General features: G+C 34.7%; 1 protein-coding gene across 5 annotated transcripts in view; it reads right to left on the minus strand.

Annotated features, from left to right (window-relative positions):
• Positions 1 to 25,549, minus strand: part of RB1 (RB transcriptional corepressor 1) — a 155,265-nt gene that overhangs the window by 77,389 nt on the left and 52,327 nt on the right. For all 5 annotated transcript variants that reach the window (XM_023621589.2, XM_023621588.2, XM_070239710.1 and 2 more), the window contains 8 exons: positions 23,549 to 23,658; positions 12,250 to 12,327; positions 8,901 to 8,988; positions 5,371 to 5,487; positions 3,532 to 3,588; positions 3,419 to 3,450; positions 3,260 to 3,336; positions 2,058 to 2,254 (listed from right to left, as the gene is read on the minus strand). In XM_023621589.2, coding sequence (XP_023477357.1) covers positions 2,058 to 2,254; positions 3,260 to 3,336; positions 3,419 to 3,450; positions 3,532 to 3,588; positions 5,371 to 5,487; positions 8,901 to 8,988; positions 12,250 to 12,327; positions 23,549 to 23,658 — 756 coding nt within the window. The remainder of the gene's footprint in view (positions 1 to 2,057; positions 2,255 to 3,259; positions 3,337 to 3,418; positions 3,451 to 3,531; positions 3,589 to 5,370; positions 5,488 to 8,900; positions 8,989 to 12,249; positions 12,328 to 23,548; positions 23,659 to 25,549) is intronic.

Here is a 25,549-nt window from a genome sequence, read left to right on the forward strand (position 1 = left end):
TTATACTGTTCTTGATTTCTTATTTCTCAAGATTGTTAAGCAAAAATGCTGAATCCTTTCCCCATGCAACCATGAAAAATACAATGATGTTCTTTCTTTCATTCAATTATTGGGGAGAAAAAGTAAGTAGTAACTCACTTGATGTTTCTCTGGGTAACTGTTTGAATATGTTCTTACCAATCTACAGTTTAATGAGAAATTCTTAGTGTGATACAAAATCAAAAGACTGAAAGTTTGCTCTGATTCTTCATCTGGGTGTTGGTAACATAGATGTGTTCAATTTATAAGAAATTCATCCAACTATCACTTGTAATATATACTTTTCTGCATGTGTTATACTTCAATAAAAATAAAAACAACAAAGTCCATGAAAACTCAAATATATCTACGCTATGTTCCTTCTCTAAAATGTCAATTATTCTCACAGGAAAAATCCACAGTATTCTATGTGTGGCATGACTTATCTTCACAGTTACCTACTACAACTCTATTCTTTTTATGATTAAAAAAGTAACATGCATTGATTTTTCTTAAATTCAAACATTAAAGATATGACTAAATAAAAATCTTCTATAATTTCATCCCCTAGAGATACCATACTTAGAATTTAAATTCAGAGGTTTATGACTTTCACATAATCCTATTACTAATAAATTGTACCCTTTTCCAGTCTTTGGGCATGTCACTTTTCCTCCAAAAATTCTCAAAAATAAAGGAATATTGTTCAGACTCCTAGAACGCCAGTAATTAAACTAAATAGGCTTGGGCACAAGCAATTTTTAAGCAGCAAATTTCTACTATTTCCTCCACAATTTTCAGAGCCCATATCACTTCTGTATCCTCACAATGTCTACCCCAGTGCAAGGCATAGAGTAGATGTGTGCTGATGGAAATAAAATTAATTCTCTAAATGAAATGAGAATAGTCACTTTCAGATGATACAGCAATGTCTTGATTTCAATTTCTAGGAGGAAAGAGTGCATCAGCCTCTGAAAAGCACTCTCTACTTATTTTTTAATTTATTTTTGCTACTTTCATTTAATCCCCCCATTTCTGAGAGTTTTCTCTTAACCGCTCCTTTCTTATAAAGTGGAAGGTCCTGTATAAAAGAGTTACCAAATTCAATAATAGCAATGCAACGTCATTCTATCAATTTGCCCTACTTCTCTACTTTTCTATCCACTCTGTCTATACGGAAATACAAGAAAACATAAGAAATAAGTTATCCCTTAGACATAAAGCTTTTAAAACATCAAAAAATTAAAACTAGGGTTACATGTACAGATTAGGATTCTAATGTAACTAAAGTCTTAATTTTTTGTTGTCATTTCTACATACTGGTATACAAAACGGTTTCCAAAGAAGTCAACTCTACATTAATCTACAAATCTGATGATTCACTAAGTACTACCCAACTATGCAGATTTAAAGAGCACAACATAAGAACTTCAAATAAATATTTTACTATTACTACACAGACAATGCCACCGTTACTAAAACAAAAGCCTTATCAATAGCTTGTATGCCATAAATACAATACCTAGGGAATATAATTTGTGCTCCTATAATGCTATAAACACTAACTGTAACTGAACAGTAGTGCAGATTTTGGGATTATCTTTAACAATAGGACAAAAAAAATCTGGCTAAATTGAACTAAAAAGCTGTACTTTTGAATCATCTAAGTAGCATAATCTCAATTTTTTTTTATCATTTTCTTAAAATTTAAGAGAAGACATTTAAATTTTCAAACCTGACGCCTCTATTTTAAATAAACTACTCAAACACTTTAAAGAATTCCACTGTGTTTTCAAGTGCCATGCTTTAAGAAAAGCTATTCCTAAATAAATCACTTTATCAGATGGTCTGGCAAGCTCAAACAGAAGGAAACTCCATTCTAATATTCCACTTGATTCTTGGCCTATACACTGAAATCGCATTACTCAATAAAATGCATATTTGCTCTTGAGATAAATTTTATCAAACACCTCTCACTGAAAGATCATTGTTATCCATACGCATATGAATGTCTTTAATTACTTTAGCTAGTTACTTACTGAAAGCCATGCAAGGGATTCCATGATTCGATGTTCACATCTTTCTAAATGTTTTATCATTTCTCTGGTCAAGTTGGCTTCTGCTTTGATAAAACTTTCAATCACTTTGTAAAAATCAAAGGCTTTTAAATTAAGTACATTCAGAATCCATGGGAAGGACAAATCTGTTCCAGTATCAAGATTCTGAGATGTACTTCCTAAAAACGAAAGAAAAAATGTAACTTAGGTATGAAATGTTAAGCCTTGAACTATGTATTTTTAGGTTGGAAGGTTTTATCAAACAAAAAATCTTAAAACATAATAGAAAGCCTAAACAAAAATTCTTATTTAGAGCAGAATATTTTATTCTGGAGTCCATAAACTCCTAGGAAATAGGCTTCCAAATTTTGGGTCTATGTGCACATACGTATTTCCTAGATAGAGGGCTCATAGCTTTTATCAAATTTTCAAAGGTTTAAATACCCTAAACTTACATAAAGAACAGGTTTAATATCCAACCAGCAATGCATTAGCATATCCATCTTAAGTGTCTCGTTAATCGTTGGTTGGGGGAGTAATCTTCAAGATTTTGCTAATTTGATTGCTTAGAAAATGGTACCTCTTTTAAAAGCACATTTCTTGGTTATCAATGAGGATTCCCAGTTTTCCATATTTGCTTACTAATTTAAGTTTCTCTTTTATTGTGTATTTGTATCCTTAGATAAATTTTCTTTTGTTTTTGCAAACACTTATTCTAACATTTGCAACATTATCTACAAAATAATACATGTTCAAAATTATATTAAAAAAACACTATCAGTGGCCTCTGTTCTGTTTATCTGGTGGATTCTAGCTCCAACCCTTGGTCACATGACCATAGCACTGTTTCCATATCAGTGAATACTGCTCATTAGTATTCTTTAGGCATTCTACAATCACACAGGTCTTTGAAGGGATTTCAATAGGTACACTTCCTAGATTCAGTACAGCCTAGAATAGGAGGTTAGTGAAATACTATTCCCAAGATGACATGAAATAATTCAGATAATAAGCCACTTAAATGGCTTTACAGTGACCAATTACATTCTTCAGTATAAAATGATCTATAATATGCATTTCTTCTCCTTAACTCCACCTCTCCACAAAAAACACACCACACCTTAGATAATTTTATTTTACCTTTAAAGTTAACTAAAATGTTTATTTACTAAAATTTAACTTACTGCTATACGTAGCCATTACAACCTCAAGAGCGCATGCCAACAAAGACATATGAAAGACGTTGTCATTCAGGAGTTTGCTAAAGGAAAAAAAAAGAATGATTTTGAAACATTTACTTTTATAAAAAGTAGAAATCGTTTTACTAAAACTAAAAAATTTACCTAAAATTTTGAATGGATAATCGTTCTTCTTCCTAAAACAGATTAAAAAATTATTTAATTGAAACCTTTTTTGTGTCCGCATTGAATATTCTATTATGTTCTTTTTAACTTACTGATTTAAGCATGGATTCCATCACTCGGTAATACAATCGGACTCCAAGTTTGTATCGCTATAAACAAAGAAAAGAAAATTAGATCCCACTATTTTCAAAACTCACAACAATTATTAATTTTTAAAAAGTTTTCTCTTGAAACACATTTCTGGTCCTTCTTAGGAATACAGCTACCAAGAGATGACAAAAGCTAGCCTGTCTAAAACTGAAGACTTCAGTGTAAAACGATGGTTAACATTACCAATAAATGATGAAGAGGGGAGGTCCAGTACTTGGTTTTCCTTCATTCCACCTCAGTGTATATCATTCAACAGATATTTATATACTAAGGATACATTATGTACCTGGTACTACTTTAACCATTTTACATACTAATGTAATACTTCTTGTGACCTAGGACATGTATAGTCAACGTAGCTGTCCAGGATTAAGAGAATAGTCTCTGTCCATAAAACTACCAAAGGCAAAAATCAGACTTAACTGGTCTTACCAGCAAAAAGTTTTAACCAAATAACTAGTTCCCATTAGTTCAGAGAATAACGAAACTTTAGAGATACACATACACACACACACACACACACACAAGCCATATTCCTTTGTTCCAAATCATGTGCACAATTTTCATATACAACCAAAAAGAATTTTTTTTTTTTTTTTTTTTTTTTGAGGAAGATTAGCCCTGAGCTAACTACCGCCAATCCTCCTCTTTGTGCTGGGGAGACTGGCCCTGAGCCAACATTCGTGCCCATCTTCCTCTACTTTATATATGGGACGCCTACCACAGCATGGCATGCCAAGCAGTGCCATGCCCGTACCCAGGATCTGAACCAGCGAACCCCGGGCTGCTGAAGCAGAACGTGTGCACTTAACTGCTGCACCATCGGGCCGGTCCAGAACTTTTTTTTTTTTGTTAAAGATTTTATTTTTCCCTTTTTCTCCCCAAAGCCCCCCAGTACATAGTTGTATATTCTTCGTTGTGGGTCCTTCTAGTTGTGGCATGTGGGACGCTGCCTCAGCGTGGTTTGATGAGCAGTGCCATGTCCGCGCCCAGGATTCGAACCAATGAAACACTGGGCCGCCTGCAGCGGAGCGAGCGAACTTAACCACTCAGCCACGGGGCCAGCCCCCGGCCCAGAACTTTTAAATATAATTGTTTAAAACACTAATGGCATCAAAATATAACCTCACTATACTGAAATAAACGTGATTACAGTTGATTACAGTTTTCAAACATATTTTTATGTACTACCTCATTATTGCCACACAACAAAGCAGAGCAAATATGGAAACCTGAATCTCAAGAGAAGTTCAATGACAGCTCATAAATGGTAGAACCAGATATAAACCCAGGGCTTTGATCCAGAGCCCATGCTCTTACCTAATATATTGATTTGAGATTTTCCGAAATAATAATAGCAAAAGTAAAAATAATATCACTGAAAATGGTATGTATGATATCTCATTTATACAAGTATATATGAACATGAACATTCATATGTGTAGAAATCAAAGTATACACACCAAAAATTTAATAGTATTGAAGATTTACATTTTATTACTTTTTTTTTCTAAAATTTCTACAATTTGCAAAATTTTCTAATGTTTACTTTTGGTTTTTAATAATGGGTGAGGGAGATTTTCCCATAAAATTTTCCATAAGTAGCAGCATACATAGTCAACCAGGTATAGATAGAAAGTCGGACATACATAGTATAATATGTCTGCTAGTATTTTATACTATTAGACAAATACTGTAACAGTATTTATATAATTTGGACAGAGTTTGCATTTGAAATTATTTACCATATAGTGGCACTAATCAAAATGAACTCAAGTTACCTGTGATCCAATTTCCATACATCCCTGTCCAACGGCTTTAGCAAATTTTTCTTTAAAGATATATCCAATATCAGTCACTCTTTTCAGGATGCTTTCCTTTGGATTCACTGTGCAGTACTTTAAGAAATAAAAACAGAAATCAATGTTGAGGATACTGTTCAGTCAAAATTAACATTTTCTGTTCTATAATATGTGACTTTTCACTTTCAACTGTTTATACTGTGGAAACACTTCCACACTAACAAGGTAAATACAACTACTGAAAATAAGAAGAACATAAAGAATTCCACTTGGGGATGTTAATAACAAAAAATACTACAGCAGAACTAAAAAACCCTATTATCTAAATTTTCTGCTGCTAGTTAGAGAAAAACAGATTAGTTAGGCCTTCCATCCATCAAAAAGAGCCTCACAGATGTTGCAGTTGATACTGCAGAGAGACAAAGGACCATAAAAGACAACTATGAACAATTATATGACAAAAAATTGGAAAACCTAAAAGAAATGGATGAACTCTTAGAAACATATAACCTTCAGAGACAGAATCATGAAGAAACAGAAAATCTGAATAGACAGATTAGTAGTAAGGAGATTGAATCAGTAATCAAAAACCTCCCAACAAACAAAATTTCAGGACCAGACAGCTTTGCAGGTGAATTATGCCAAACATTCAAACAAAAATTAATACCAATCCTTCTCAAACTCTTCCAAAAAACAGAAGAGGAGGGAGCACTTTCAAATTCATTTTACAAGGCCAGCACTACTGTTGTACCAAAACAAGACAAGGGCACCACTAGAAAAGAAAATTACAGGCCAATATCCCTGATGGACAGGGATGAAAAAATCCTCAACAAAATATCAGCAAACCAATTGAACAATACATTAAAAGGATCATATACCATGATCAAGTGGGACTTTTTCCAAGGATGCAAGGACGGTAAAATATCCCCACATCAATCAATGTGATAATACCACATTAAAAAAGTGAAAGAAAAATCACATGATCATCTCAAAAAGCATCTGACAAAACTCAACATCCATTTATGAGAAAAACTCTCAACACAGCAGGTATAGAGGGAACATACCTCAACATAATAAAGGCCATATATGACAAGCCCACAGCGTAACATCATACTCGACAGTAAAAAGCTGAAAGGTTTTCCTCTAAGCTCAGGAATAAGACAAGGACGCCCACTCCAGCTACTTTTCGTCAATACAGTATTAGAAGTTCTAGCCAGAACAATTAGGCCAAAAAATAAATAAAAGACATCCAAACTGGGAAGGAAGAAGTAAAACTGTCACTATTTGCAGATTACATGTTATTATATATATAGAAAACCCTAAAGACTCCATCAAAAAACCAAGAGGACTAATAAACAAATTTAGTAAAGTTTCAGGATACAAAATCAAGACACGAAAATCAGTTACATTTCTATAAATCAGAAAGAGAGATTAAGAAAACAATCCCATTTACAACAGCACCAAAAAAAATAAAATACCTAGGAAAAATCTAACCAAGGAAGTGAAAGACCTATATTTAGAAAACTATAAGACATTGATGAAAGAAATTCATCACACACATCAAACACACAAATAAATGGAAAGATACTGCTTGCTCATAGATTGGAATAATACTGTTAAAATGTCCATTCTACCCAAAGCAATCTATGGATTCAATGCAATCTCTAGCAAAACTCCAATGGTGAGGGCCGGCCCATTGGCATAGCAGTTAAGTTTGCACTCTCTGCTTTGGTGGCCTGAAGGTTTGGATCCCAGGCGCAGACCTACATACAACTCATCAAGCCATACTGTGGGGGCATCCCACAACAAAATAGAGGAAGATTTCCTTGAAATGTGAACTATCATTCAAAAACTTCATATTCTATAAAATCAGTAATTTTATCTTCCTGAAAGAAAACAGCACATAAGTGTTAGAAACACAGTTAACAAAGATGCATTTTCTGTCATAAAATCATTGTTGCCCAAAACATCCATTCAAATATCTATAGCTTCCAAGACTTTATTTATATACAGAAGGAAAGATGAGACTGATTTTAAAAATGAAGAAATCTGAACTAATGAAGAAGAAAAATGAAAGAAAAATTTAATAATCTTCAAGATACACCCACTGTGAGATAGGCAATTTGTAGTCTACATAAAACTCTGAAGTTAAGCTATTAAGCTTCATTTAACGTTAAACTTTCACCTGAGCTCCAGAGAATGTGAGGCAGAATTTTCTGCCCAACTACAGTAGTTCAAAATAAAAAAGAGCTCCTACATACTCCAAATGTTGGAGGAAATATTCGAAACTATATTTAAGAGAGAAATTATCGTTCTTTTAACTTCTATCATTATCCTTTCTAAAAGTTCTAAGTAACTGGGTAGCTATGCTTCAGAAATATTCTTGTGCTGCAGATAGCCCTTAAAGAAAAGCAACTTTATGCAAGTTGAATCAACAGAATCAGTTCTGAGTCAACACAAGTATGAATATGATGATAGAAATTACTTCACAAACTCCTGACGAGAATATAATCAAGATGATGATGATACAATATGACAAAACTACAAGCAGGCTATGATATTATACAAAATGTTAACTACACAAAGCACACAATTACTGCAATAAGGCAAATTTTAGTGTCTCCTGGCCTTATCCAATTTCCATGGATGACCATTTCAGTGAGTCCTAACCCTCATTTGAATTTAAATAAGGAGTGAAGAAGCAAGTAAGCAATATAGATGTTAGTTTTCATTCTTTCTTCCTCTCTCCTTTTTTTGAGAGGAGGGAGTATAGCAGGGGCCCTACAGATATCAAATCAAAGTTTATCAGGAGTTGCAAGCTGCAGTGTGCACAGGACCAAGCAAGAAATGTAAATGAAAATGGGCTGAACATAGGCTAAAAAAGACAGAACAAACACGGCAAATGTTAAATCCTGTCGAATATAATATTCAAAGAAAAGATCTTAAAAGCAGCCAGAGAGAAAAGATAGGTTAACTATAAAGGAACAACAGTTAGATTGACAGAAGACTTCTTAACAGCAATAATGGGAGCTGGCAAATAGTAAAGTAATATCTTCAAACTTCTAAGAGAAAATAAACATCAACCTAGAATTGAAGATCCAGCTAAAGTATCTTACAAAAAATAAGAGTAAAGATAGTTTAAGACAAAAAAACTAAACAAAACAAAAATCTTGTAAGTTCATCCCAAACTAACCCTCACTAAACGAATTATTAAAAGATGTATCTTAAGAAGAAAAAAATGACCTCAGAAGTGAGGTCTGAGTTGCAAGAAAGAATGGTGAACAAGGCAAATAGTAAACATGAGAAAATCTAAAATTAACAGTGTCTAAATAAAAACAATACTACTAATAATATCTAATTTGGAGGGTTTAAAAAAGCAAGAAATAAGATAACAGACAACTACATGTTGGTTGGGAGATGGGTGTTAAAAAAATACTTAGTATTTGACTCCTAATTTCAAATTTCCTCACCAAGATATCATATTAAATAACATTTCATATATGGCTTACATTAAAATAGGAAATCAGATTTTCTGATGGTTGATCACTTGCTGAATTTAAGATCATCATTAATTGTTGGATAGTATTCATAACAGTCCTAGAGAAAAAAAATAGAAAGAAGCGTTAAGCAACAAAGGAAAAAAAGAAAAAATGAAATGTATGTATCTCACAAGTTAAACATATCCTCAAACTCACTGTCTCTCATTTATCTTTAAGAAGTTCCCTAAAATAAGATTTTACAGAACCTCTAATGTACCGTTGTTTACAAGGAATTACATTTGACTTAAACCTTTAAGAAAGGATATGCTCATAATCAGTAAGTTTATCATTAAAGAACTGATATGCTTATTTACTAACAAAACTTTATATCAATAAAACATTAATTGTTCAAACTAATGACATTATTTTAAGGAGAAAACATCTAAACTGGTATCAAAATGGTAATCTTTTAAGAAAACATTACTAAAATTAAATATTAAAAATTTTCAAACAAAGACAGTAAGCTATTAAGTAACTCAAGTAAAGAATCAAGTGACTCCTTTACAGAGATCTTTGTTAAAATATAAAATTAGGCCAATCTCTTAAGATCTCTTCAATTCTATAATTTTATATGTGTGTGCATGTGTGGTATATAGCAAATATTGATGTTCCAATTTTGGAATAGTAGTACATTGCTACTGTAGGCACTATTTAATGATGCAAAGAATTGTAGAATACTTATAGCTAAAAGGATCCTTATCCTTAAATATTATTTAGTAAAACGTATTTAGTGTTCTCAGTCAAGCCTCTCTAAACTGATATCTCCACTTCCTTACCTTCCAAAGATATTGTTTCTATGACTTGTACGTCCACTGACCTACTTAAGCCACAAGGACTAAAGCCACAAATGACCAGCTGATAAAACCAAAGATCTTTCTCATCTGTTCTTATACTTGACTACTTTGACGCATTTGACTCTCTTAAACACTGTTCTTTCCTGAAACTCCCTCCCTCCCTTGGCTTTTCTGGCTTCACTCTCTGGCCTCCCCAATCACACCTTTCATTCTCTTTAATCTAACTTCTATCTTGTCCTTAAATGATAGCATCCTTTAGTGTTCAGTCCTTAGCCATCCATTCTTGCCACTATACACCCTCCTTCTGGCAACCTCATCTATTTTTACGGTTTGAACTCTCGCTGATGATTCCCAAATCTATAATATCCTACTACTTACTACATATCTTCTTGGTATCCCATAAATGCCTCAAGAATAACACTGTAAATATGAATTCATCAAATATTTGTCAAACCTTTCTTCTTCCTTCATTCCCACTGCCTATCTCTTGGTTCAGACCTTCAGCAGCTCTTAACTGAATTACTGCAATAGAGCAGACCAGAGATTTTGACTCACTATGTCTATGGTAGTGGGGTCTAGGCGTATGTACTTTGAAAAGAATTCCTCAGGTTATTCTAATTTGCAAACTTGGTTAAGAATCATTATGACAGATTGATATATCTTTTTATTTCTTACCATGTCCTCCCCCGTCCATCCCCTCAGAAACTATTACCATGTAACCTTTCAAAAATCAAGTCTGATTTTTATCCTTATGCCTGCTTAACAGTCATTTATAGCAATAAGCTATACCATGCACAAGCTAAAGTCCAAACTTGTGATTATGGCATATAAAGCCCTTCTTGATCTAGTACCTACCCTCCTCTCTCCTGCCATTTCATTTTCCCTTTTATAGTCAATCAATACAGAGCTGCTAATCATTCCTCAGACACATCATGTTGTTTCTTACTTCCATGCCTTTGTATATGCTGTTCCTACTGCCTAAAATGCCAGTCTCCTGTGACACAAACTCTTACATATTTCAAAATTCAGTTCTAACGTCACTTTGTAAAGTCCCTTCTGTGCCATTTAACTAACTTGTCTAACTTGTCATAAGTCTATTACTATACTTATGCGAAAATGTATTTTTTAATATGTCTATATAGTCATTTGAAAAATATTACTGATTGCCTACTATGTACCAAGGATTAGGTCCTAACTTATTAAATGGTGAATGACAAAAAAGTCACGGTCCATGTGATATGGAACTTAAAGACAGTGGGTATTGGCAAAAACAAGCAAACACACAAATGAATTTATAATTACAAAAATTGGTGACTGATAATGACAAAAATTGTGATACATACTATGAAGGAATAGAATAAGATGTTATGAGAAAGGAGAATAAAAGAAAATACTTCACAGAGAAATAAATCTTTAAAAAAGTACTATTTGTGGAGCCAGCCCAGCGGCATGGTGGTTAAGTTCATGTGCTCTGCTTCAGCGGCCTGGGATCCACAGGTTCAGATCCCAGGCACAGACCTATACATTGCTCATCAAGCCATGCTGTGGTGGCATCCCACATACAAAACAGAGGAAGACTGGCACAGATGTCAGCTCAGGGACAGTCTTCCTCAAGCAAAAAGAGGAATATTGGCAACAGATGTTAGTTCAGGGCCAATCTTCTTTACCAAAAAAAAATAATATTTGTGCTGAACCTAAGGGAAGAGTAGCAGTTGGTAATTCATGGAAAGAAAAGAAGGAAGAGTTTCAAGAAGGAAAAACACGTGTGAAGGTCCTCAGCACAAAAAAAGAGCTTGGAAAACTGGCTAATACAGAATGAGCAGAAAAATAAGATGAGGTTGGAAAGGCAAGAGAAGCTAGATCATATAAGGTCTTGTAGGCACTGTTAAGGAATTTGCAATGTATTTCAATCGCAATAGGAAGCAATCAGAAGGTTTAACAGCAGGGTGAACATGATCTGATTTACATTTCTAGATTATTATTCTGGTGGTTCTCTGGAGAATAGATTTGGTGGTGGGGAGAGAGGAATAGTGATGAGAACAGAAGCAGCAAGATCAGTTAGTAGGCTATTGCAAACAATCCAAGAGAAAGAAAAAGATATCTTGGACAAGGGTGGTGAGGGTAAAAATGGAGAAGAGCAGATGGACTTCAGAAATATTTTGGAGGCAGATTCAACAAGACTTGAAAACAGATCAGATGTGGAAAGTACACGAGGAAAAGGACATAAAAAATGGTTGTAATCCTTCTAGGCTGTATGCAGAGCAGATGGTGATACCTTTATTTTTCCCTTTTTATTTACTGAGATGAAACACATTCCCATTCCAGGTTATTTTCCTTAAGGATAGACAGAACTAGGTTTAATAATCGTATCTTCATCAGTTAGCAAAACATCTAGCAGAGAGTATTCAATGTATATTTGTTGAATGTACATGCAAATATATAACGAAACAAATGAACAAACGTTAAGCACTATAACACACTGAATAAACAATTATAATGAAAATTAAAAGTAAAAAAATTCATACCTAACTGGAGTCTGTGGAAGAATCACATTCACCTCTTCGTCGGAGTTACTTTTTCGTGGTGTTCTCTGCATTTCAAAACTAAATAATGATAAGCAAAGTCATTCAGACTGCAAATTTACAATACGTGCTTTATGAATAAAAAACACACTATAATACCTTCTGTTGCCTCATAACATCATACAAAATGGTAAGTCAATATTAGAAGTAATTTAGAAGTAAAAAGTAATTCTAAAGTAATATTAGAAGTAACAGATGATCCAAAAGCTTCTTAAATAAAATTTTATTTTTGTCACCACTGTTATTAAGTCGGGTTTCTGTCCATTAGGTTTATGACAAACAGGTGCACTAGTCATTAAGAATTTTTTTGAAAGTTATATGTTTTCTCTAGAAAGTTAGACGGTAGAAGGGATTACTAACCAAATTGTTCAGCATTAAAAAATATCAAAGCTCAAGTTTTTCAATCATTATGCTTTCCAAAAACTTTACTTCAACTTAAATAAAATTAGAAATATTTCACTTGTGTTTAATTTCCAAATTATATATATATTTTCAGTTACATACTAAAAGATTTCATGCTAAAGACATAAAATTAACCATACTTATGATCATTCAAAATTTTTTCATTACTCTCAACCATTCATACTTTAGGATTCTACATGACAATTCAAAACAATATACTTTCATATTAACTTAAAAAAAATGAACTAGGCAAGTAATAGCAGGTGAAAGGGTGGAAAAAAGAGACCACTACTTGAGTAAATTAATTACTTCAACAATTTTCTTTTGGTGCATTTTAAAAATTACATTCAGCTAAATGAGGAAAAAATGGCTGCTATAGAGAACAAGTCATATTTAACCTCTATTTGAGAGACAAACAAGGATGTTATATATGATAAAGGGGTCAATCCAACAAGAAGATATAACATTTGTAAATACTTATGCAACCAACATAGGAGCACCTAAACATATAAAGCAAATATTAACAGACCTAAAGGGAGAAATTGACAGAAATACAATAATAATAGGGGACTTTAATACGGCACTTACATCAATAGATAGATATCTAGACAGAAAATCAATAAGGAAATATCAGCTTTAAATGACATGTTACACCAGATAGACTTAGATATTGACAGAACATTTCATCCAAAAGGAACAGGATACACATTCTTATCAAGTGCACATGGCATATTTTCCAAGATAGATCGTATGTTAGGCCACAAAACAAGTCTTAGTAAATTTAAGAGGACTGAAATCATACCAAGCATCTTTTCCAACCACAATGGCATAAAACTAGAAATTAATTACACAAAGAAAACTGGAAAATTCAGAAATATGTGGAAATTTAAACAACATGCTACTGAACAACCAATGGGTCAAAGAAGAAATCAAAAGAAAAATTTAAAAAACCTTGAGACAAATGAAAATGGAAATGTAACATACCAAAATTTACAGGGTGCAGCAAAAGCAGTTCTAAGACAGACATTCATACAGGTAAATGCCTACCTCAAGAAACAAGAAAAGTTTCAAATAAACAACTTAACATTACACTTCAAGGAACTGGAAAAAGAAGAATAAGGCCAAAGTTAGTAGAAAGAAGGAAATAACAAAGATTAGAGTAGAAATAAATGAAATAAAGACTGAAAAGACAATAGAAAAGATCTATGAAACTATGAGCTGGTTCTTTGAAAAATAAAACTGACACAGCTTTAGCTAGACTCACCAAGAAAAAGAGAGGACACAAATAAAATTAGAAATGAAGAAGGAGATGTTACAACTAACACCAATGAAAGACAAAGGATCATCAGAGAGTATTATGAACAAATATACACTAACAAATTGGACAAGCTATAAGAAACTGATAAATTCCTAGAAACATACAACCTACCAAGACTGAATCATGATGAAACAGAAAATCTGAACAGACCACTTACTAGTAAGGAGATTGAATCAGTAATCAAAAACATCTTGACAAACACAAGTCCAGCATCAGACAGTTTCACTGGTGAATTGCACCAAACATTCAAAGAAGAATTAATACCAATCCTTCTCAAAAACTTTGAAAAAATAGAAGAGGAGAGAACTTGTCCAAATTTATTTTATGAGGCCAGCATTATCCTGATACCAAAATGAGAAAAGACTACTACAAGAAAAAAAAATTTAATGTCAACATGCCTAATGAACATACATGCAAAAGCACTCAACAAAATATCAGCAAACTGAATTCAACAATACATTAAAAGGATCATATACCATGATCAAGTGGGACTTTTTCCAGGGATGCAAGGATGGTCCAACATCCACATATCAATCAATGTGATACACCACATTAACAAAATGAAGAATAAAAATCACATGATCATCTCAACAGATGCAAACAAAGCATCTGACAACTCAAAAACTCTCAACAAAGAAGGTATAGAGGGAACATACCTCAACATAACAAAGGCCATATGTGACAAGCCCACAGCTAACATCATACTTAGTAAAAAGCTGAAAGATTTTCCTCTAAGATCAGGAACAAGACAAGTATGCCCACTTAGCTACTTTTAGTCAACATAGTACTGGAGGCCCCAGCCAGAACAATTAGGCAAGAAAAAGAAATAGAAGGCATCCAAATTGGAAAGAGGTAAACTTATCACTATTTGCAGATGACATGTTATTATATAAAGAGAAAACCCTAAAGACTTCATCAAAAAACTGTTAGAACTAACAAACAAATCCAGTAAAGTTGCAGGATACAAAGTCAATACACAAAAACCACTTGTATTTCTACATACTAATAATGAACTGTCAGAAAGTGAAATTAAGAAAATAATCACATTTACAACTGCATCAAAAAAAAAAAATACCTAGGAATAAATCTAACCAAGGAGGTCAAAGACCTGTTTATTGAAAACTATAAGGCATTGATGAAAGAAACTGAAGAAAACACAAATAAATGGAAAGATACCGCATGCTCATAGATTGGAAAAATTAATAGTGTTAAAATGTCCAACTACCCAAAGCAATCTACAGATTCAATGCAATCTTTATCAAAATTCCAATGGCATTTTCCACAGAAACAGGACAAACAATCCTAAAATTTATATGGAATCACAAAAGACCCTGAATAGCCAAAGCAAACTTGACAAAGAACAACGAAGCTGGAGACATCATGCTCCCTGATTTCAAACTATTACAAAGGTACAGTAATCAAAACAGTATGGTACTGGTATAAAAACAGGCACACAGCTCAGTGGAACAGAATAGAGGACCCCAGAAATAAATCCACAAGTATGGCCAATTAATTTACGACAAAGGAGCCAAGAACATACAACATGGAAAGACAGTCTCTTCAATAAACGGTGGTGGGAAAACTGGACAATCACATGTAAAAGAATGAAACTAGGGCCAGGCCGGGCTGGTATGGCAGCGGTTAAGTGCGCACATTCCACTTTGGCCGCCAGTTCGGATCCCGGGTACAGACATGGGATCACTTGGCAAGCCATGCTGTGGTGTGGTAGGCGTTCCACATATAAAGTAGAGGAAGACGGGCACGGATATTAGCTCAGGGCCAGTCTTCCTCGGAAAAAAGAGGATTGGCAGCAGTTAGCTCAGAGCTAATCTTCCTCAAAAAAAAAGAATGAAACTGGACCACTATCTTACACCATACAGGGAAATCAACTCAAAGCAGACTAAAGACTTGAATCTAAGAACTGAAACCATAAAACTCCTGGAAGAAAACATAGGTGGTAAGCTCCTTGACATTGGTCTCGGAGATGACTTTTTTACATTTGATTCCAAAAGCAAAGGCAACAAAAGCAAAAATAAACAAGTGAGACCACATGAAACTAAAAAGTTTCCGAGGCCAGCCCCATGGCCAAGTGGTTAAGTTCACATGCTCCACTTCGGCAGCCCAGGGTTTCACTGGTTCAGATCCTGGGCACGGACATGGCACCACTTGTCAGGCCATGCTAAGGCAGCATCCCACATGCCACAACTACAATATACAACTATGTACTGGGGGGATTTGGGGAGAAAAAGTAAGGAGAAAAAACCCCAGAAGATTGGCAACAGCTGTTAGCTCAGGTGCCAATCTCTAAAGAAAATAAATAAGTAAAAATAAAAAGCTTCTACACAGCAAGGGAAATCATCAAAAAAACAATAAGGCAACCTACTGAATGGGAGAAAATATCTGCAAATCTTATATCTGATAAGGGGCTAATATCCAAAATATATAAAGAATTCATACAACTCAACAGCGAAAAAACAAAAATTCTGATTAAAAATGGACCAAGGAACTAACTAGACATTTTCCCAAAGAAGATATACAGATGGCCAACAGGTACATGAAAAGATGCTCAACATCACTAATCATCAGGGAAATGAAAATCAAAACCACAATGAGACATGACCTCACAACTGTTAGGATGGCTATTATCAAAAAGACAAGAAATAAGTATTGGTGAGGATGTGGACAAAAGGGAACCCTTGTGCACTGTTGGTGGGAATGTAAACGGTACAGCCACTATGGAAAACAGTATGGAGGTTCTTCAAAAAATTAAAAATGGAGCCACCCTCCAGGATGCTCACAGGTATGCAGGATGCTCACAGATATGCAGAGAAGAATGGATGAACACAGTGAGCACATCAGCAAAGAACTGGAAGATATAAAAAAGAACCAATCAGAAATGAAGAATACAATACTCAAAATGAGAAATTCACTAGAGGGACTCAGTAGCAGAGTAGAGGAAGCAGAAGAACGGATCAGCGAGCTAGACGAAAGATTAGAGGAAATTACCCAAGTAGAACAGAAAAGAGAAAAAAGAATTAGACAGAATGAGAACAGTGTAAGGGAACTCTGGGACAATATCAAGCATGCTAACATTCGGATTATAGGGGTCCCAGAAGGAGAAGAGAGAGACAAAGGGGCAGAAAATTTATTTGTCGAAATAATAGAGGAAAATTTTCCTCACCTGAGGAAGGAAACAGACATCCAAGTTCAGGAAGCACAGAGAGCTCCAAACAAGAGAAGCCCAAAGAGGCCCACACCAAGACATATTATAATCCAAATGTCTAAAATTAAAGACAAAGAGAGAATCCTAAAAGCAGCAAGAGAAAGGCCACAAGTGACATACAAAGGGAAGCCTATCAGGTTGTCAGTGGACTTCTCAGTCGAGACCCTACAGGCGAGAAGAGAATGGCACGAAATATTTGAAGTGCTAAAAGGAAAAAACCTACAACCAAGAATACTCTATCCATCAAGGCTGTCATTCAGAATGGAAGGAGAGATAAAGAGCTTCCCAGACAAGCAAAAATTAAAGGAGTTTATCACCAAGAAACCAGTTCTACAAGAAATGCTGAAGGGACTTATTTAAATGGGAAAGCAATGACCACAAATAGAGATAAAAGAAAAAAATTACCAAAAAACCCCAAAACAACAACAAGAAAAAACAGGCAATAAAATCACTTGTAAGGTAAAAGTATAGTAAAGGCAGCAGATCAACTACCTGTGAAGGTAATATGAAGGTTAAAAGACAAATGTACTAAAATTACCTATTTCAATAAGAGGGTAATGGATATACACACACTAAACAAAAGACTATATATGATGTGAAAAACATAATGTGGGAGGAGGGGAGTGAAAAAGTAGAGCTTTTAGAAAGAGGTCAATAGACTGTTATATGCATAGTATATTAAATAGGATCATCATGGTAACCACAAACCAGAAACCTATAACAAGCAGGAAAAAAAAGTAAGACAAAAGAAATCAAACATATTACTAAAGATAGCCATCAAACCACAAGGGAAGAGAGCAAGAGAAAAAGAAAGGAACTGAGAAGAACTACTAAAACACCCCAAAAAAAGAAAAAGTGACAAAATGGCAATAAATACATATTTATCAATAGCTACTTTAAATGTCAATGGACTAAATGCTCCAATCAAATGCCACAGGGTGGCCAATTGGATAAAAAAACAAGATCCATGTATATGCTGCATACAAGAGACACACTTCAGACCTACAGACACTCACAAACTGAAAGTGAAAGGATGGAAAAAGATATTCCATGCAAATGGCAAAGAAAAGAAAGCGGGGGTAGCAATACTTATATCAGACAAAATAGACTTTAAATCAAAAACTGTAGTAAGAGACAAAGACAGGCACTACATAATGATGAAGGGAACAATCCAACAAGAAAATATAACACTTGTAAATATCTACGCACCCAACATAGGAGCACCTAAATATATAAAGCAATTATTAACAGACATAAGAGGAGAAATAGACAGTAACACAATAACAGTAGGAGACTTTAACACTCCACTTACACCAATGGATAGATCATCCAAATAGAAGATCAATAAAGAAACACTCGCCTTAAAGGACACATTAGACCAGATGGACTTAGTAGATATATACAGAACATTCCATCCAAAAACCACAGAATACACATTCTTTTCAAATGCCCATGGAACATTCTCCAGGATTGATCACATATTAGGCCACAAAACAAGTCTCAATAAATTTAAGAAGATCGAAATAATACCATGCATCTTTTCTGACCACAAAGGTATGAAACTGGAAATCAACTACAGAAAGAACACCAGAAAAGCCATAAAGACGTGGAGATTGAACAAAATGCTACTGAACAAGGATTGGGTCAATGAAGAAATCAAAGAAGAAATTAAAAAATTCCTGGAGACAAATGAAAACGAAAACACGACATGCCAAAATCTGTGGGATACAGCAAAAGCGGTTCTACGAGGGAAGTTTATAGCAATTCAGGCCTACCTCAACAAAGAAGAAAAATCCCAAATAGACAATCTAAAAGTGCACCTAAAGGTACTGGAAAAAGAACAACAAACAAAGCCCAAAATCAGCAGAAGGAAGGAAATAATAAAAATCAGAGCAGAAATAAATGAAATAGAGACTAAAAAAACAATAGAAAAAATTAATGAAACCAAGAGCTGGTTCTTCAAAAAGATAAACAAAATTGACAAACCCTTAGCTAGACTCACCAAGGAAAAAAGAGAGAAGGCTCAAAATCAGAAATGAAAGAGGAGAGATTACAACGGACACCTCAGAAACACAAAAGACAATAAGAGAATACTATGAAAAGCTATACGCCAACAAAATGGATAATCTAAAGGAAATGGATAAATTCTTAGAAACATACAACCTTCCAAAACTGGACCAAGAAGATGTAGAAAATTTGAATAGACCAATTACCAGTAAGGAGATCGAAACAGCAATTAAAAACCTCCCAAAAAATAAAAGTCCAGGACCAGATGGCTTCCCTGGTGACTTCTACCAAACATTCAAAGAAGACCTAATACCCATCCTTCTCAAACTCTTCCAAAAAATTGAAGAGGAGGGGAGGCTTCCTAAATCCTTCTACGAAGCAAACATTATCCTGATACCAAAACCAGACAAGGACAACACAAAAAAAGGAAATTACAGGCCAATATCACTGATGAACATCGATGCAAAAATCCTCAACAAAATACTAGCAAATCGAATACAACAATACATTAAAAAGATCATACATCATGATCAAGTAGGTTTCATTCTGGGGATGCAGGGATGGTTCAACATCCGCAAATCTATCAACGTGATACACCACATTAACAAAATGAAGAATAAAAATCACATGATCATCTCAATAGATGCAGAGAAAGCATTTGACAAGATACAGCATCCATTTATGATAAAAACTCTAAATAAAATGGGTATAGAAGGAAAATACCTCAATATAGTAAAGGCCATATATGACAAACCCACAGCAAATATCATTCTCAATGGAGAAAAACTGAAAGCTATCCCTCTAAGAACAGGAACCAGACAAGGATGCCCACTGCCACCACTCTTATTTAACATAGTATTGGAAGTCCCAGCCAGAGCAATCAGGCAAGAAAAAGAAACAAAAGGGATCCACATTGGAAAAGAAGAAGTGAAACTATCACTCTTTGCAGACGACATGATTTTATATCTAGAAAACCCTAAAGAGTCCACTAAAAAACTTTTAGAAATAATAAAGGATTACAGTCAAGTTGCGGGATACAAAATCAATGTACAAAAATTGGTTGTGTTTCTATACACTAACAATGAAGTAGCAGAAAGAGAAATTAAGAATACAATTGCAACAAAAAGAATAAAATACCTAGGAATATACTTAACAAAAGAGGTGAAAGACCTGTACACTGAAAACTATAAGACATTGTTGAAAGAAATCGAAGACGACACAAAGAAATGGAAAGATACTCCGTGCTCTTGGATTGGAAGAATTAACATTGTTAAAATGTCCATACTTCCTAAAGCAATCTACAGATTCAATGCAATCCCTATCAAAGTTCCAAGAACATTTTTTACAGAAATAGAACAAAGAATCCTAAAATTTATACGGAACAACAAAAGACCCCAAATAGCCAAAGGATTCCTGAGAAAAAAGAACAAAGCTGGAGGTATCACACTCCCCGATTTCAAATTATACTACAAAGCCATAATAACCAAAACAGCATGGTACTGGCACAAAAACAGACACACAGATCAATGGAACAAAATTGAGAGCCCAGAAGTAAACCCACACGTGTATGGACAGCTAATATTCAACAAGGGAGCCAAGAGCATACGATGGAGAAAGGAGAGTCTCTTCAATAAATGGTGTTGGGAGAACTGGACAGCCACATGCAAAAGAATGAAAGTAGACCATTCCCTTACACCATGCACAAAAATCAACTCAAAATGGATTAAAGACTTGAATGTAAGACCCGAAACCATGAAACTTCTAGAAGAAAACATAGGCAGTACGCTCTATGACATTGGTCTGAGCAGCATATTTTCAAGTCCCATGTCTGACCGGGCAAGGGAAACAAAAGAAAAAATGAACAAATGGGACTAGATCAAACTAAAAAGCTTCTGCACAGCACAGGAAACCATCAACAAAACGAAAAGACAACCTAACAATTGGGAGAAGATATTTGCACACCACGTATCAGATAAGGGGTTAATATCCAAAATATACAAAGAACTCATACAGCTGAACAACAAAAAAACCAACAATCCAATTAGAAAATGGGCAAAAGATCTGAACAGAGATTTCTCCAAAGAAGATATACAGATGGCCAACAGGCATATGAAAAGATGCTCAAGATCATTAGCTATCAGGGAAATGCAAATCAAAACTACAATGAGGTATCACCTCACTCCGTTCAGAATGGCTATAATTAACAAGACAGGAAACAACAAATGTTGGAGAGGGTGTGGAGAGAAGGGAACCCTTGTTCACTGCTGGTGGCAGTGCAAACTGGTGCAGCCACTATGGAAAGCAGTTTGGAGTATCCTCAGAAAATTAAGGATAGATCTACCATATGATCCAGCTATTCCACTGCTGGGTATTTATCCAAAGAACTTGAAAACACAAAGGCATAAAGATACTTGCACCCCTATGTTCACTGCGGCATTATACACAATTAGCCAAGACTTGGAAGCAACCTAGGTGCCCATCAAGGGACGAATGGATACAGAAGATGTGGTATTTATACACGATGGACTACTACTCAGCCATAAGAAATGATGAAATCCGGCCATTTGTGACAACATGGATGGACCTTGAGGGTATAATGCTGAGTGAAATAAGTCAGAGGGAGAAAGTCAAATACCATATGATCTCACTCATAAGTAGAAGATGAAAACGACAAAAAAAAAAAATCACATAGCATTGGAAATTGGACTGGTGGTTACCATTGGGGAAGGGGGGAGGGCAAAAGGGGTGATTAGGGTCACATGTGAGGGGATGCACTATAATTAGTGTTCGGGTGGTGAACATGATGTAATGTATACAGAATTTGAAAAATGATGTACATCCGAAAAAAATAAAAATTAAAAAAAAAAAAATGGAGCCACCCTATGATCCTGCAATTTCACTTCTGAGTATTTATCAGAAGAAAATGAAAACACTAACTTGAAAAGATATATGCACCCACCATGTTCACTGCAGCATTATTTACAACAGCCAAGACAGGAAAACAACCTAAGCGTCTATTGATGGGTGAATGGATTCAAAACATTGTAGTATGTATACAATATTATTCAGCCACAAAAAAAAGAATGAAATCTTGCCATTTGCAACACCATGTATGGACCCCAAGTGAAAAAAGTCAGACACAGAAAGACTTCTCTTATGATTTCTCTTATACAGGGAAGGTAAAAAACAAAAAAACAAAAAAAACAAACCACCAAACTACTCATAGATACAGAGAACAGACTGGTGCTTGCCAGGGGCAGGGGGTGGAAGAAATGGGTGAACAGTTTTTTGTTTCAGTTAAAAAGAAAAAAAAGAGACATATATTCAAATGACTCTTCAACATCTTTACTTTTCACTTTCCTGACTCAGGTGATATGCTTTCTTATATGTAGAAACTCATCCTATCCTAGATGTATGAAAATATAGTGAAACCCATAAATTGAATTAGGGACTAAGGAGCTAGCATTTTTCTATGACTCTACTATTTACAAACTGCTTTCGTCTATCTACATGTGTTTATAGTACAAAGTATACTGAGTATACATGTGACTCTTAGCGTAAATGCTTGTATTTTACAGATGAGGAAACAGATTTAGTGAGATAAAGTGAAAACTCAACTACATTCCAAAAAACATGAAAGAAATAAAAGATTTATTCTCGTTTTAACTTGGCTGGAAAGAAATTACTTAAATAAAAATAAAAATCAACACAAGCCTGTGCATACTAGGAGCCAAACTAATATTCAGGTAGTTGATACAAAGGATTTTTTTTTTTAAGATAGGCACCTGAGCTAACAACTGTTGGCAATCTTTTTTTTTCCTGCTTTTTCTCCCCAAATCCCCCTAGTACATAGTTGTATATTTTAGTTGTGGGTCCTTCTAGTTGTGGCATGTGGGATGCCGCCTCAACGTGACCTGATGAGTGGTGTCACGTCCGCGCCCAGGATCTGAACACGTGAAACCCTGGCCCCCGAAGTGGAGTACATGAACTTAACCACTCGGCCACGGAGCCAGCCCCCAAAGGATATTTTTCCACTAATTTTAATGAAAAGTAGAAGAGATTTACAATCCATGTAAAGGCATTGTAGCTTATTTAAAAAAAAGCTCTGTTAATAAATTATATGCTTAGAATTTTATCTTATTATTAACTTTATGTATAGGCATTTGAAATAATTTATTATAAATGGTATTCAAAGGTCACTAAGTTAAATAAAAACCTATTTAACCTATCTATATCAAAATCGATCTATAGCAAAAGCATATTAAGAAATAAAAATATACCCTGTTTAATACCTGTCTGCAGGATCAGCCTGAAGAGTTTCATCATGATCCAGAAATAATCTTGCATCTAGATCTTTGTTTTTAAGGTAAATTTCTTCATATTGTTTAGAGAGACTTTCCACCTCAAAAAAAAATACTGATAATTATCCTTTTCATGTCATTGTATCTCTCAGTACAGAGAAATACAGATTTAAAGAATTTTTGTACAATATACGCTTAATATTACAATATACATGAGTTTACATGCAATGTAAGCAAGGTGTATCTAAAAGTGAAGTAAAGAAAATTTGCAAATTTCAAGTCTATTTTATGCATGCACCCCATTCATTAGAACGTTATTTAGAGAAGGATCACCAATGCCACAAAACAGTACTGAGATGGAACTACAGATAAAAGTAGGTAGTATAAGCATTTGATTTCCACAATCCTCCAAATTTCCCATCACTTTTAATCTTTTACTACACTTAACATAAAAGTATTTTTCAAACATTGAACAAATCCTCTTGGATTATATATTCTGCCTACCTTTTCTAAATCCTTTGCTTCAGTCCAACTCCCTTCAGTTAAGTATCTTGGGCAAGAGTCTTAGCTCAATTAATTATCCCAATTAACACACCTGCATGATTTATTCCAAATCTTAGACACTTTTTTATTTTTTTTATTTCTATTTATCTTTTTTTTTTTTTGAGGAAGATTAGCCCTGAGCTAACATCTGCTGCCAATCCTCTTCTTTTTGCTGAGGAAGACTGGCCCTGAGCTAACATCCGTGCCCATCTTCCTCTACTTTCTATGTGGGATGCCTACCACAGCCTGGCTTGACAAGCTGTGCCATGTCCGAAACCAGGATCTGAACTGGCGAACCCTGGGCCACTGAAGTGGAATGAGCGAACGTTTAACCGCTGCGCAACCAGGCCAGCCCCTACACTTTTTAATTGCTAAAATCTGCAATTCTTTTATCAGTTCTGATTCATAATTTTATAATCATAATTTAAAAACCAATGCCCAAAAGACAACTATTTGGCATAGCTTCTACTGTGACTTTTAAAGCTGAAGTGTTTCCAATCAGAGAACTAAAATTGCTTTCTAACAGGAGTGGTAGGAAGAAACCAGTTAAATGTAAACTTTGTGTTTGTTTGCATAAATTTTTTAGGCAGAACAGTCATTCATGTTTGTTCTTGCCTTCTCTTAGTGAACCACTAATTACTAATCATTTATTGATTGGCAGCCATTAACGCTATATGCAAAATACTGGGGAAAACATAAAGTTTCTCTTAAGATTTCTATTAAAACTGTAATCCTTTCTAAGCGAAGAAAAACTAGTATGAGTGTCTAAGATTCTTTAGAGTTGTGAACAGCATATTTTTTGGTACATACGTTGGTAGCAAGACTCAGTAAGACACCATTCGGTCCCTTCTTGCCTCTGTATACCATATCCTACCACTCTCCTCCCTACATCCCAATCTTAAAGATTAGTTGGAGTTCACTGAACAAACCACATTATCACATATCACTGTGCCTTTGAATCTATAATTTCCAAGTCCTGGAAATGCCACCTCTCATAAAGCCTACTCAGCTCAGAATTCACATCACCTCTGGATAATTTGCCACAAAAGCGATCTACCCAGTTTGGATTAGGCGACCCCCTGAGATATCACAACACCCTGTGCACACTTCTGTCAGACTCTTGTAGACTCCCGTAATGTTCTATTTCTTTGTCTGTCTCTTTCACTAGCACCTTAATGACAGTGACTGTGAGTTAAATTTCTGTATTGATGATATCTAGTGCAAGGCCTGGCACATATTAGGCACTCAATAAATAACTGTCAAATGAGTAAGTTAATTAATTCAAGGACTAGCTACCAATTCAGGTCAGAGAATCAGCAGTCTAGCTATCTTATTTCACGTCTTTTAGTCTTGGTGACTAATACCAGGTGCTTCTAAAACATTGATTTATCACTGAGTACTTTTTCTTCATTTATCTAAGCATCCTTTTCTCCACAAATTTCACTTACT

The sequence above is a fragment of the Equus caballus genome, chromosome 17 (assembly GCF_041296265.1).
Source record: "Equus caballus isolate H_3958 breed thoroughbred chromosome 17, TB-T2T, whole genome shotgun sequence".
NCBI classification, from domain to species: domain Eukaryota; kingdom Metazoa; phylum Chordata; class Mammalia; order Perissodactyla; family Equidae; genus Equus; species Equus caballus.